At 34.3% G+C, this 15,535-nt stretch overlaps 1 protein-coding gene across 9 annotated transcripts in view; it reads right to left on the reverse strand.

Moving 5' to 3' along the window:
* FUT8 (fucosyltransferase 8) overlaps positions 1–15,535 on the reverse strand; it is a 318,121-nt gene that overhangs the window by 161,248 nt on the left and 141,338 nt on the right. For all 9 annotated transcript variants that reach the window (XM_068543987.1, XM_068544009.1, XM_068543973.1 and 6 more), the window contains one exon: positions 1,149–1,558. In XM_068543987.1, the coding sequence (XP_068400088.1) occupies positions 1,149–1,351 (203 nt within the window). In that variant the 5' untranslated portion in view covers positions 1,352–1,558. The remainder of the gene's footprint in view (positions 1–1,148; positions 1,559–15,535) is intronic.

Raw genomic sequence — 15,535 nt, forward strand, 5'->3', positions numbered from 1 at the left:
CTCCCCAAAAAGAAAATAAAATGATACACAAATTCAAGAAGTTAGCCGTCCACTTTCTAATTCCTGCGTACTCTGTATTTTGCTGAATGGTACTATTATTACTCCTACAAATGACAGGGCTGATGTTTCATTCACTGAAACAGTAAAACTCTTAATACCTAGCACAGCCTTCCACAGAACATAAAGAGATCAAAATGATATCATGGTGAAGAAAAGTTATGGAACTAAACAAAAGGAAAGAACTGAGTTCTAAATAAAGAGTGAAAGGCAGCGAGGGAAGGGAGGCTCCAAGGGTGTGTGACACTGCCAACTACATTCTTTCGTCACAGAACGCTCCTCGGCCTCCACAAAATAGCTCTCTCCCCTTCTCCTTCTCCAACTGCTCTGAAAGTTCTATGCACAACAGAACGTTTCCACTTTCGACTCCTCAATGTATTTGTTTCTCAAAAAGAAATGAATTTGTGCTCTTTTTTTCTACACTACTTCCCTTAGAGTCAATTACCACCTCTAGACGACTCTCACCTCTTCATCTTCTCAAATCTTCGACCTCTGTTTTGAGAGACAGCAAGCACTAAGTATACAGTCACCTTCATATTTAAATATGAGGAATTAGAAGATACTAGATAACTTCTAAATTCAATAACTTTGAAAACCATTTTTTAATAGACTGGCAGTAGCAATTATAATAATTCTCTAGATTCCAGATACAGTTGTTTTATTTAAGAATGAATGTCTTCATTTAATAAGTTAGAGTTAGACTAACTCAGCCTCTCAATTATTATGTGTTTGTTATAGTCCATGATGAAAATTTTAATATGTACTACTTTAAATCATACAAAGTTTATATTTATCAAAATTATCAAAATGCTGAAGATAACTTTAAACAAAATATAAGTATATTAAATGGCATAGTTTTTCTATATTAAAATTCATATGCAAAATAAGATTTGCCATTATAGAGTAACTCTCTATGTTAAATACATAGAGATAACATTAGCATAAAAAGTACCTTACTAAGATATTTAAATTTTTGCAAAAATAGCAGTTTACAGAAATCATTAAGTATTTTTTAATAGCTGACTGAAGCCCTGCACCTAAAAACAAAGTACAATGTTTCACCATTCTTCCCTCAGTTTTTTAGAACCTACCGGAGAGATTCAGCCATTCGTCTCAAGTCTTCATTTTGCTGTTTTAAGCGTTCAAGCTTTGCCAAAATCTTGGACAGTTCTCGGCTAGAGTGATCAGGGTGGTCATTATCTCGTACCAAGTGACCACCTATATAAAATAGCAAGGTCCCCCAGGCAAAAAGAATGAGCATAATCCAACGCCAGGAACCAGTCCATGGCCGCATTTTCAGACTTTCAGCTCACTCTCCTGGGTTCCTGGAACTCAAGGAATTGAAAACATCGTCACTCTGTTTCTAGCGAGTGTTCTTTCAACACATGATGCTTCAGACAAATTAGTCTCTCTGGTAGTCCTGTGGTGACTCTTTCCAAGAGATCCTCCTGGTGGTATGAGTAGGAAGCTTTATTGTCCTGTGCTTCATGGACTCTACATGCTGTGGAAAGAATAACAAATGTATTTAAATTATTTAGGATATGTAAAATAGCATATGCTGAGATTCATGGAATTAAAAGAAACATATTGGTGTTGACTAGCCAGCAGGCTGGCAAATAATGTAATTGCCTGAAGTAAGTAAAAAGCAAAAGCTTTTAGGTCTGCATATTAAATCAATGCTGTACCAGATACCTTAATTAGCTCTAAGCCTGAAAGTCCTCCAAATGCCATCATCTCTTTTCCTTCTAACAACACTGTGCAACAGCACATATACAGAGATTAAAAGATTCTATCTTTGAAGACCCACTCAAAACCAAACAAAATGTACTCAACTACATATTCTGGGCTAATGTTTCCATTACCTCAAACTGAAACATGTTCTCTGCATGAGTGAATTCATTCTTACAGAATCTCAACTCCACCCCCCTCCATCTTACTGCTCAGCTGCCATTACACCACTTAACTCTGCAGGTGACAGGCATATTGTCACTTTTAGGAAAAGTTCTAAAAGCGTCATGTATATTAGCCAAGCAAAGGTTATCGCAGCCATTAAGCGGCTGGCAACCACTCCAAACATCACAAGCAAAGGTTCATATGGATTATGGTAGATTATTCCTTTCTCAAATGTATTTAAAAATACCAACAATTGCAACAGAAGTCTAATACCAGTTAAATCGTAGTTATGGAGCATCTTAAACTACAAAATGGATATGCTTTCTCAGGCTTGGTTATTGGTTTCATTTGTCACTTCTCCATCATTAGGCTTAGAATTTCCTTTGAAAACAATTTTCTCGCCAAGGAGAAAATTTGCAGGCAAAGATATAACTTTAATACCATTTGATAATTCCAGAGCTAGATAAGAAAGGCCTTATCTCCAGGCACAGAGTTCCTTATAAAAGAGAAGAAAAGAAATAGTTTCTATATACAAAACGGAATGTGATGGGTACTTAACCACTAATTAACCAGTTATGAAAGACTAGATAGAAAAGTTGGAGAAGAGGTTTCAAAAATTAGAGCACAGGACTACTATTATCCTCCTTTTGAACCTCAAATCTCAAATGCTTTTAAATGGCCAAGTATTCAAAGACAAGAAAATCTCTTCAAAGGAGTGTCCCAGAAATTCTACTTCCTTCCCATTTATTCCTACACTATTTTCCTCATTGTTTCTGGTTTACACTGACTAAACAAAGAATGAAAAAAATTGTACTCACTGAGAATGTTAGAAAGCCAAATAAAGTAATAATCCAAAGAAAACTTGGTGTTTTGTCTTTTGTTTTAATATCTATTCTTAAGTCTAATGAGAACATTCTTTTTATTGACTCCACTGTTCATTCTGTCTCTTTCTCAAAATCCTTTCTCAAAACCCTATTTCTCTAATTTCAGGTAACCCCATCTATTCACTAAACGTAAGAATAATTAAAGTCTATTCAATATCTCAGGGATTCAACATCTCACAAGATCCAGTCATGTGAGGTCTACTTTTTATATTATATAGAAAAAATGCAGACATTCAGGGATTCTTGGTTAAAAAACAAATTAAAAAATCCACTCTGATGGTCTAAGGGATGGATTTAATTCCGTAAGTCAACAAAAGAAGTATTAACATTTGAGTTAATAATACTGTTTGTGACAACACATGCAACCCTGTAAAATGCTGTCATACCATATGCTGAACATATAATGTATCCTAGTCGACTCTAAGCTACACCAGTAAGATATTAGAAATGTTTAATCTTTCCCTTCATAGAAAAAGTTAACTTGGACAAGTGTGAAAAAAAAAAGACAAGTGTGATAAACAAAAGTACAGAGAGTTTTCTAAACAAGAATCATTTCAATAACAAATAAGAAAAAGTCTTCTGTAACATTTTACTTGGAATTATAACAAAAAAATTATCATTAATATTCAAAGCCAGCAAAAGTATAATATAATTAGAACAGAAACAAGTTTAGAGAAACATAAATTTTGTTATACCAAGTGCTTTGGGTTTTTATAAACCACCATCAAAAGTATCCAAGATATTAAATTACTATATTTTGCAGCAATATTGATAATGCATGAGTTATAAAGCAAGAAATTATTGTAGGAGCAAAACATGGTCATTTTCTTAATTAATAGCATCATTTTAACTCTGTTTTTAGAGAGAATATTTCCCCAAATTTTGTTGTTCTTAAAACAATATTTTTAAAGGGATCAACAAAAATAAGTCAAGCTGAAAACCAAGTAGTTTTCTATGTAATTTTCCTTAGCATGGTTTAAAAGAGCAGGTATAGAATTTCTTCCTTATCCATAATGAATGCCTGCTTACTTACTTACCTATCATGTTTACTGTTTATTTTTGAACCATGCCTGCTAAAATGTAAACTTCATGATTTTTGTCCATTTTGTTCACTGACGTATCCGAAGTACTTAGAGCAGTATTTACAACTTAGTAATAAATATTTTTTAATAAATAAGTGAATGAGTTGAGTGAAGGATGTCAATAATGGCATATGACATATGACATATGACACAGAACCTGAGAACTTATCAGCTTCAACTGCATTTTATGCCCCACTTAAGAAAGCAAATACAAATGTAGAATGTGAGACAGTGCTATTATAAGGAAAATAAAATCATTCAAAACTTTAGGATTTATTATTATCAACACATATTTTACAAGACAGCCTCAAATTATTAAAATAAACTGGTCTAAAAGGCCAATAAGATCAGCAATCTTACAGTTACCCTTCAGCCATGAGAAAATCATTCTCTATGTCGTATTTTCCTCATCTAGAAGATTCACTTCGCAAAAACAATGGGATAACTGAAGGAAGTACGTACAGCCTTTGATATGAAAGCCACTCAATTTATTTGTGAATGAATTTATTAGTGAAAGTACTTCAAATTTATTAGTAAAAATATTTCAACATTAACTACATGAGCTAATTTCTGACTAAAATTTATATAGTAGTATTTGCTAAGATTTCTTCTGAGTGGGTTGTTTTCTTTTCAAGTATTTACAAATTCATTCCTGTTTGAGATTCACATACTACCCTTCATCTGCAGAACAGTAAATGGATTGAAATGTGTCAGGTTTCCTTCTGCAAATGTATTTAATTAGGAATACCACTTTTTTAAAGTAATAGGTATTTAAATGATTCTTTTCTTTTGGTATTTACAGAGACTCTTTGGGTTATATTGTTTAATGTCTCTGAAACAAAAAATATATGTCAAAAATATATGTAATTTTTCAAAGTAATTTCTTGAATCTGGAATCTAAAGTACATCATCAGTAAGATCAGGAGCTTTAATGGAGTTATTATGAGGCTTACATGAACAAAGCATTTACAAGGCTTGGCACATAAGAGGTGCCCAATAAAAGGTAATTCTATTTTAATGCTGACAAAATATGCAGATTAAAAATATGGGTGCTAGAATCGGCAAAGTCTGAACTAGAGTCTTGGTTCTGCTATTATCATAGTTAGGTAACCTCACTGAGCTTCAATTTCCTTATCTGTAAAATGGATATATTACATACTACCTCTCCCACCAAATACTGGGAGAGGCTTAAATAAAATAATCTGTGGGAAGCACTTAGCACACCAGTGGCAAACTGTTATTATGTCATACATATTAATCCTGTAACATTATTTTAAGACACAATTATAATATTTTATATAATTTATATACCATATGTTATTATAGGCAGTTTCTAAAATGGCTGTCAATGATCCCTGTGTCCCATATTCGTGCTGTTGTGTAATCTCCTCCTCCAAGTGTGGGCTGGACCTAGTGACTTACTTCTTATATACAATAGAATACAGCGAAAATGATAGGATTTCACTTCTGAGATAAGGTTACAAGAGATATAAGCTACCACACTGTGAGCTGCCCTATGAAGGGGCCCGTGTGGAAAGGAACTGATTCCTGCCAACAACCATGTGAGTGAACTTGGAAATGGATCCTCCACCAGTCAAGCCTGTACCACGCCACTGTAGCTTGGTCCACATTTTAATTTCAGGTTTTTGAAAAACCCTGAGCCAGAAGATCCAGCTAAGTCATGGCCCAATTCCAGACCAAGAGATAATAAATGCTTTTTAAGCCACTTAGTCTTAGGGTAATTTGTTATGCAGCAATAGATAATACACATGTCTAGTTCCCTACTAGGCTGAGTACCTGGTCTTCAATTCATGTATTATTCTGTCTGTCCCCAGAAAGTTGTACAAAGTCTGGGGCACAGAGTAGGCATCCAAGATGCATGACAGAAATTAATCTTAATTACAGTTTCTTAATATCCTGCTAATATCTCTTACAAATACTATAAAAACTAAACCCAATTTATAGCAAATAAGAGATTTGATAAAAGTATAATTATTAGTTATATATTATACCAAAAGTCTGAAAGCATTTCTATTAATGTTTACTAAACAGACTTCTACTTCTAACCATGAAAGAATAACTGGCATTAGATTTGTCCTCACATATAAACAACTAGAAAACTCACATATTCTTTGTTTTTTTCTTGTTTCTTTACAACCCTTTAAAAATGTAAAATCCATTCTTAGCTCAAGGGCTGTAGCCCAGATCTGCTCATGAGACCAGTCTAATGACTCCAGTCACAGAATAAAGGCTATGCTAACAAGATCCATAACAAAACTTAAAAACAAGCTACAAAAATAAGCTAAAGGTGATCCAAAAGTAAATTAATGCCTATCAAAATAAACTCAACATTCTTTAAAGAAAGACAATAAAATATAGATACTCAACAATATAAAGTTCACACTGTCCAGCAACTAATCAAAACTTAAAAAGAACATGGAAAGAGATCATCCAGTGACGCAAGCACCCAAAAACCTGCTAAAGGCTAAGGATGGACTAGAATACAGAGCAAACACTCCACTCCAAGCCCCAAACCAAGAATAAGGCAGCAGTAGTCCACTACCTCAGGAGTTTTAAGTCTCTGCAAAAACAAGACAGACAAAATTTCTGCCCTCAAGAGGTAATATTCTAGTGGATTCTAATCACAAAGGGAAGTCACTAAAACAAGCCCCAGAAAAGCCTCTTCTTGCAACAACTAACATTCTGAGTAATTCAGTAGAAACCGAATATAAACTATATCACCTAATTACTTTCTTAGAAATAGTGTAATCATTCCATTAGAAGCAACAACAATAACAAAATGCAGTACCATTTACAACACTATCAAACTGACTTTTCTTATACCTAACATATAAGAAAATGACCAATAGCTACTTCTTTTAGCATCTGACTATGCGAAAATGATATTTCCAAAAATCACATTCAAGTGGCTTCACTTTAATGCTAAGGCCAAAAGATTGAACCTGTGACAACGTGCTACAGAACAAATGACTAAAAGCCTGGCGTGTTCTGCTGTGCACCATGTTCATTAGAAGATTGTCCTCTAAACTTAAAACTAATTCAGTACTTATTTAAGTAATATAAATATGTATACCCTATGCAAAGGGAAATATAGCATTATATGTCAAATATTTGCATAAACATGCCCTTTGATGAGAAACTCCACTAGCAGGAATTTATACTAAGATGCATTTTAAAACGTGAACAAAACATATCACAAGGGTATTCATTACAACGCTGTTTGCAATAGTTCCAAACTGGAAAAAACATAATTGCCCATCAATAGAAACATAGTTGAAGAAATTATGAATTACTTTTCCAGAAATATGTATTTTTTAACTATGATGCCAACAAGTAGGAAAACGTGGCCCATAACTAAGAAGAAAATCAGTCAATTTAAAACAGACCCAGAAGACAGAGATGATGATAACAGCAGATAAGGACAGTAAAACAATTACCATAAATATGTGTTAGGATTTAAAATTTAAAAAATGAATACATTGATTAAAAGAAATAAAAACTAACAAAAAGGCAACATCTATCATTTTTTTTTAAATCTAAAAATTAAGAAATTCTCTGGAAATGATTAAGAGCAAATTAGATACTGCAGAGGAAAAGTTAAGTGAATTTGAAGACAAATAGAAAATATCTTAATCACAAGAAAAAAATTACAACTATATATGGTGACATATGTTAACTAGATTTATTATAGTGATAATTTAACTATACATATATATCAAATCATTGTGTTGTACACCTGAAATTAATATATGTCAACTTAGAAAAATTACCCAAAAAGAAAATTATCTAGAAAAAAAAAAAATCTGAAGGAGGTTTGAAAAAAAGTAAATTTTTAAAGCAACCACTGTTTACAGCACTTCAGATATTATGGTGTTCGACAGCTTTCAGCACAGTCACAGCACATTACAGTAACTATCATCGTGAACTAAAAACTGTTCAGGAGCTAAAAGTCTAATAAAATTCACCCATCAACGTTAGCAAGAAAACAATTTACATTAATCAGCTTTGGAAATGTACCGGCATTCCCCATTTTAGCATTCAGCTTGAAAAAGGACTTCTCAGAACAAAACCCGTCTCAAATCTGAAGTAATGTACATTGAAAACTAGCTTAGTCACGGGCATATAAAGTATTTCTAATGTATTTTTAAATACAAATAAAACCATAATTCGGAGGAGAAGATTAGTCACGGCGGGGTGGGGGGTGGAATACATAGGTGTTAAAAAGAGTTTCAGGGGGCTTCTTATTGGAAAAAAATACAAGTTAGTGGGCAATGGAACAACATCTTTAAAAGTGCTGAAATTTTAAAAAAATGGCAAAACTACACTTCGTTATCCATTGAAAATACCTTCAAAAACAAGAGCAGGTTTCTGTAAGTTTTCATTTAACTTGGGTAAATACCTAGGATTGGGATTGCTGGGTCATATGGAAAACATGCACTTATAATAAGAAAAGGCCAAACAGTATTCCAAAGCAGCTGCATCATCCTGAATTGTTACCAGGAACAAATGAGTGTTCCTGTCGCTCTACAATTTCTCCAGCATTTGGTATTTTCAATTTTTTTAAAAGCAATTCTGATAGTTGTGTAGTGGTATCTCAATGTGGTTTCCATTTGCATTCAATTTCTCTAATAACAAATGACATTAAGCATGTGATCATCTATTCATGTGCTTATCTGCCAACCATATAGCTTCTTTGGTGAAATGTCTATTGAGATGTTTTGTCCATTTCTATATTACATTGTTTACTTTTGAGATTTAAGAGTTCTTTATATATTCTTGATACATGTCTATAATCAGATGTGTGACTTTTCAAATATTTTTCCCACTCTGTGACTTGCCTTTGCATTCTCTTAACAGTGTCTTGCATGCAGCAAAAAAAATTAATTTTTTGACAGAATATAAAAAAATTATAATGTTTTTTTAATAGATTGTGGTTTGAGTATTATATCTAAAAATTCAATGTCAATCCAAGGTCACATATATTTTCTCCTACATTTGCCTTAAGAAGTTTTAGTTTTAGGTTTCAAAGTTAAAAATACACTTGCCCAGGATTCCTGCTCCTACCTAGGTATCACCTCAAGAAAAATGAAAGCTCATGTTCCCACAAAAACTGATACACAAATGTTTACAGCAGCTTTATATATAGACAAAAATTGGAGGAAAAATCAACATGGTCTTCAACAGGTGAATGAGAACATTCATTTATCAAAACAAATGATCATGTATCAAAAACAAAGGACTACTACTCAGCAATACAAAGGAACAAGCTATTGGCCCACTCAACAAAATAGGTGAATCTTATAAAGGGCCCAGAGATAAATCCACACATATGGTCACCTTATCTTTGAGAAAAAGGGCAAGAATATACAATGGAGAAAAGAAAGCCTCTTCAATAAGTGCTGCTAGGACAGCTACATGTAAAAGAATGAAATTAGAACACTCCCTAACACCATAAACAAAAATAAACTCAAAATGAATTAAAGACCTAAATGTAAGGCCAGACACTATTAAACTCTTAGAGGAAAACATAAGCAGAACACTCTATGACACAAATCACAGCAAGATACTTTTTGACCCACCTCCTAAAGTAATGGAAATAAAAACAAAAATAAACAAATGGGATCTAATGAAACTTAAAAGCTTTTGCACAGCAAAGGAAACCATAAACAAGACGAAAAGACAACTCTCAGAATGGGAGAAAATATTTGCAAATGAAGCAACTGACAAAGGATTAATCTCCAAAATATACAAGCAGCTCATGCAGCTCAATATCAAAAAAACAAACAACTCAATCCAAGAAAGGGCAGAAGACCTAAATAGACATTTCTCCAAAGCAGATATACAGATTGCCAACAAACACATGAAAGGATCCTCAACATCACTAATCACTAGAGAAATGCAAATCAAAACTACAATGAGGTATCACCTCACACCGGTTAGAATGGCCATCATCAAAAAATCCACAAACAATAAATGCTGGAGAGGGTGTGGAGAAAAGGGAACCCTCTTGCACTGTTGGTGGGAATGTAGATTGATACAGCCACTATGGAGAATAGTATGGAGGTTCCTTAAAAACTAAAAATAGAACTACCATATGACCCAGCAATCCCACTACTGGGCATATACCCTGAGAAAACCATAATTCAAAAAGAATCATGTACCACAATGTTCACTGCAGCTCTATTTACAATAGCCAGAACATGGAAGCAACCTAAGTGTCCATCAACAGATGAACGGATAAAGAAGATGTGGCACATATATACAATGGAATATTACTCAGCCATAAAAAGAAACGAAACTGAGTTATTTGTAGTGAGGTGGATGGACCTAGAGACTGTCATACAGAGTGAAGTGAGTCAGAAAGAGAGAAACAAATACCGTATGCTAACATATATATATGGAATCTAAAAAAAAAAAAAAAAAATGGTTCTGAGGAACCTAGGGGCAGGACTGGAATAAAGATGCAGACGCAGAGAATGGACTTGAGGACACGGGGAGAGGGAAGGGCAAGCTGGGACGAAGTGAGAGAGTAGCAAGGACATACATACGCTACCAAATGTAAAACAGATAGCTAGTGGGAAGCAGCCGCATAGCACAGGGAGATCAGCTTGATGCTTTGTGTCCACCTAGAGGGGTGGGATAGGGAGGATGGGAGGGAGACGCAAGAGGGCGGAGATATGGGGATACATGTATATGTATAGCTGATTCACTTTGCTATAAAGCAGAAGCTAACACACCACTGTAAAGCAATTATACTCCAAAAAAGATGTTAAAAAAATAAATAAATAAAATAAAAGTAAAAATAGAACTACCATACTACCCCGCAATCCCACTACTTGGCATATACCCTGAGAAAACCATAATTCAAAAAGAGTCATGCACCAATGTTCACTGCAGCACTATTTACAATAGCCAGGACATGGAAGCGACCTAGGTGTCCATCGACAGATGAATGGATAAAGAAGATGTGGCACATATATACAATGGAATATTACTCAGCCATAAAAAGAAATGAAATTGAGGTATTTGTAGTGAGGTGGATGGACCTACAGACTGTCACACAGAGTGAAGTGAGTCAGAAAGAGAAAAACAAATACCGTATGCTAACACATATATATATGGAATCTAAAAAAAAAAAAATTTTTTTCTGAAGAACCTAGGGGCAGGACAGGAATAAAGATGCAGACGTAGAGAATGGACATGAGGACACGGGGAGGCGGAAGGGTAAACTGAGACAAAGTCAGGGAGTGGCACTGACATATATATACTACCAAATGTAAAATAGATAGCTAGTGAGAAGCAGTCGCATAGCACAGGGAGATCAGCTTGGTACTTTGTGACCACCCAGAGGGGTGGGATAGGGAGAGTGGGAGGGAGACGCAAGAGGGAGGGGATATAGGAATATATGTATACGTATAGCTGATTCACTTTGTTATACAGCAGAAACTAACACAACATTGTAAAGCAATTATACTCCAATGAAGATGTTAAAAAAAAAAAAAAGGGTCAATCTTAAATGCATTTTGCTAGGTGAAGAAAGCTAGAACCAAAAGATACATATTGTGTAATTCATTTATCTGACATTATGGCAAAAGGAAAACTACAGGGTGAAAAAAATAGATCAGCAGTTGCCAAGGATTGAAGCTGTAAGGAAGGGCTGATTAACCAAGGGGCTCCAGGGAAAATTTTTACACTGATGAAACAACTCTAAATGGTACTGAAGAAGGGCACATTAACTCTGTGGTATTCAACCCACAAACCCGTAATTCCAGTCTAAAAATGAGAAAAATACCAAAAAATCCCAAACTGAGGGTCATCCAACAAAATACCTGACCCAAATATACTCTTCAAAACTATCAAGGTCAAAAAAAACTGTCACAGATTAGAGAAGACTAAGGAGACATGGTATCTAGGATTAGATCTTGGAAGAGAAAAGGGACACTGTGGAGAAACTGGTGAAATCCAAATACAGTGTGTAGTTTAGTAAATAATATTGCACCCTGTTAATTTATTACTTTTGACAAATGTACCAGGCTATGTAAGATGTTAACATTAGGAGAACCTGGGCAAAAAGTATATGAAAACTCTCTGTACTTGCTTTACAAAGTTTCTGTAATTCTAAAATTATTCCAAAATAAAAAGCTTTTAAAAGATAAAGGCAAAATAAATACATTTTCAGAAAACAAATGTTGAAAGAACTTGTTGCCAACAGATACACACTACAAGATATATTTAAAGGGATGCTTTTCAGGCTTAAAGAAAATAATTGTGTGGGACTTCCCTGGCGGTACAGTGGTTAAGAATCCACCTGCCAAGTCAGGGGACACGGGTTCGAGCCCTGGTCTGGGAAGATCCCACATGCCACAGAGCAACTAAGTCCGTGCGCCACAACTACGGAGCCTGCGCCCTAGAGCCTGCGGGCCACAACTACTGAGCCTACGGGCCACAACTACTGAGCCCACGGGCCACAACTACTGAAGCCCACACGCCTAGAGCCCATGCTCCACAACAAGAGAAGCCACCGCAATGAGAAGCCCACACACCACAACGAAGAGGGGCCCCCCGCTCCCTGCAACTTGAGAAAGCCCGTGTGCAGCAATGAAGACCCAATGCAGCCAAAAATAAGTAAAATAAAAATAAATAAATTAAAAAAAAAAAAAAGAAAATAATTGTGGATAGAAAGTTGAATGTAAACAATGAACAAATGTATGAGCAGGTATAAGTAAAACTTTTTCTCATTTTCAATTTCTTTTAAAATAAATTTGATTCGAAAAACAAAATACATTTGATTCTTTAAAACTAAAATAACAAATACTATAGGGTTTGTAACAACGTCATAAGATGTATGACAGGCAGAAAAAAGGATATGGTTTTTTATTTTTTAATTTTTAAAAAATTTAAAAAAATTGATTTCTTTATTTTTGGCTGCGTTGGGTCTTCATTGCTGCGTGTGCGCTTTCTCTAGCTGCAGCGCGTGGGCTTCTCATTGCGGTGGCTTCTCTTGTCATGGAGTACGGGCTCTAGGTGCGTGGGCTTCAGTAGTTGTGGCACACGGGCTCAGTAGTAGTGGCTCGCGGGCTCTAGAGCACAGGCTCAGTAGTTGTGGCACACAGGCCTAGTTACTCTGTGGCATGTGGGATCTCCCCAGACCAGGGATCGAACCCATGTCCCCTGCATTGGCAGGCAGATTCTTAACCACTGCACCACCAGGGAAGTCCCAAGAATATGGTTTTAAAGTCCCTACGTTATACCTCAAGAAGTGTGAAAGTATTTGAAAGTTTGGCGAAATAGGTAAAAGCTTCACATCGTAAATGCTATCAATGAAATATAAAACAGATAAACAATAGAGGGAAAAAAATCAATGAAACCAAAAACAAATTCCTTGAAAAGATCAATAAAATTGATAATATTCTAGATGAACTAATCAACGGGAAAAAAAGAAGACATAAGCTGCCAATATAAGGAATGAAAGGGGAAGCATCACTATAGATGCTACAAAAGTATAATAAGGAAATATTATGAACAACTTTGGGTCAATAAATATGAAACCAGACCTGAAATGGATAAATTTCTTAAAATAAACTGCCAATGCTCAATCAAGAAGGAATCAATAACCTGAATAGCCATAAAGCCTTATATCTATTAAAGATGATGAATGTGTATTAATAAACCTTCCCACAAAGAAAACTCTAGGCCCACCTGGCTTTATGTGTGAATTCCACCAAATATTTATAGAAGACACAACAGCCACTTTATTAATGAATCAAAAATTTGAAAAAATCCAAGTGTCTAACCAACAGCTAAATGGATAAATAAACATAACACATTCATATAAATGGAATATTATTCAGTAGGAAACAGGAACAAACTACTGATTTACACAACATGGATGAATCTCTAAAACATGCCTGGCAAAAGACGTCAGGGACAAAAAAGGAATACACATTTCTATGAAGCTCTAGAACAGAGAAACTAACATATAGTGACTAAAATCAGACCACTGATTGCCAGGGAACAAGCAGACAACTGATTAAAAAGGGGAATGACAGTTACAAGAAGGTATAGATTTAAGAAAAATCATCTAAGTGTACACTTTATATATGTACATTTTATTGATGTAAGTTATGCTTCAATAAAGTTGAAAAATCATAACAGAAAATTTAAACTATCTCCATTTTGTGAATATAATTGAAAATGTCAATAACTGAAGGATGCTAATTCGTTAAATGGCTAAATTATGTGCTTGCATTTTGAGTTTCAATGAGACAGATTTTCTTCAGCAAAATCATCATTGTACATTCCTACTTTTAAAGAAAAAATCAGAAGTAATTATTCTACACATATGATCAACTTCAATCCAAATGTTAATGTGAAAATTTTATTTTTTACACATTTCAAAGGCAGTGAGAATCAACTAAAATAACTAGTAATATAATTAACAAACTACACTGAGACTGTTCTGAATCTTCTTCGTAGCCTAACTTTTTCTCAAAGCGAAAGAAAGCATCATAAATATTCAAATAATGATTCCTTAGATTATAATAAATATCTACTATAGTTTAGAGAGTTATCATCTTTAGAAGAATTTTTTAACAACTGGAAAGAATAAAAAGCAAATCATTGTTAGAGTGCTTCTTAAAGTAATTCAATGTAACAGAATAAACTGAAAATTTCAACAGAAAAATAAAATCATTTATTCAGCAAATTTAATGAATGACTACTATAATGTAGCAAAGGTTAAGCATGACTGTTATATTTTAAAGGCATCAGGTTGATAAAGAGAAATATAAATGAAACTTTTAGAGAAAAGCTATTTATCAATTACAAAGTACAAATATTTAAAGAGCCCTATGCATATATAATTCAAGTCAATTATAAATTAATATAGGTCCAAGACTATATATTTAAATATCTTCTCAACTGATCTCAGTTTATTTTCAAATTAAGTACTGTTAAAGAACTTATTTAAAATCTTTCTTACTGTCCAGCCTCCATATACAGGAAAAGGGCAGTAATAAAATTGTGTTTATTAATTTAAGAAAGAAGTAGGAAAAAGCAAGTAAAATAGTATCATAAATTAAGATGGTCCTTTCATGCTAGTTGAAATCAACTTATTTATATAAAAGCAACTGGCGAAATAACTAAACTGATATGTGGAATGAAGGGAGTAAGGCAGGGGAGGAAGGAAAGAGAGAAAGCGAGGGAAGGGAAAAGCATGGAAGGGAAAAAGAGGGAAGGGCAGGAGAGGAAAGAAAAGGAAATTTTCATATAGCCCCTACCAAGATTATAAAATTCAATTTTCATTCATGACTTACAGAGTCATCTATCATACTCTCATAGTATGCTTATCAGTAAGGTCACAGTATATACACATATGAATTTAAAATGCCAGGTATCCTGACTACATGAACACAAAATATTAATTCACTGAAACCAGCCAATATCTTAGAAATTAATCTTCCTAGTTATGAAGTACAAACACATAACCACATTTATGAGGTTTCTATCAGGAGCATCTCACTCACCTTAACTCAAGATAACACACCAGGTTGTGTTTACTGATGCAATTAATTTATACTATTCAAATGGATCCAGAAA

This window comes from Eschrichtius robustus, chromosome 1 (genome assembly GCF_028021215.1).
Source record: "Eschrichtius robustus isolate mEscRob2 chromosome 1, mEscRob2.pri, whole genome shotgun sequence".
In the NCBI taxonomy this organism is placed as follows: Eukaryota; Metazoa; Chordata; class Mammalia; order Artiodactyla; family Eschrichtiidae; genus Eschrichtius; species Eschrichtius robustus.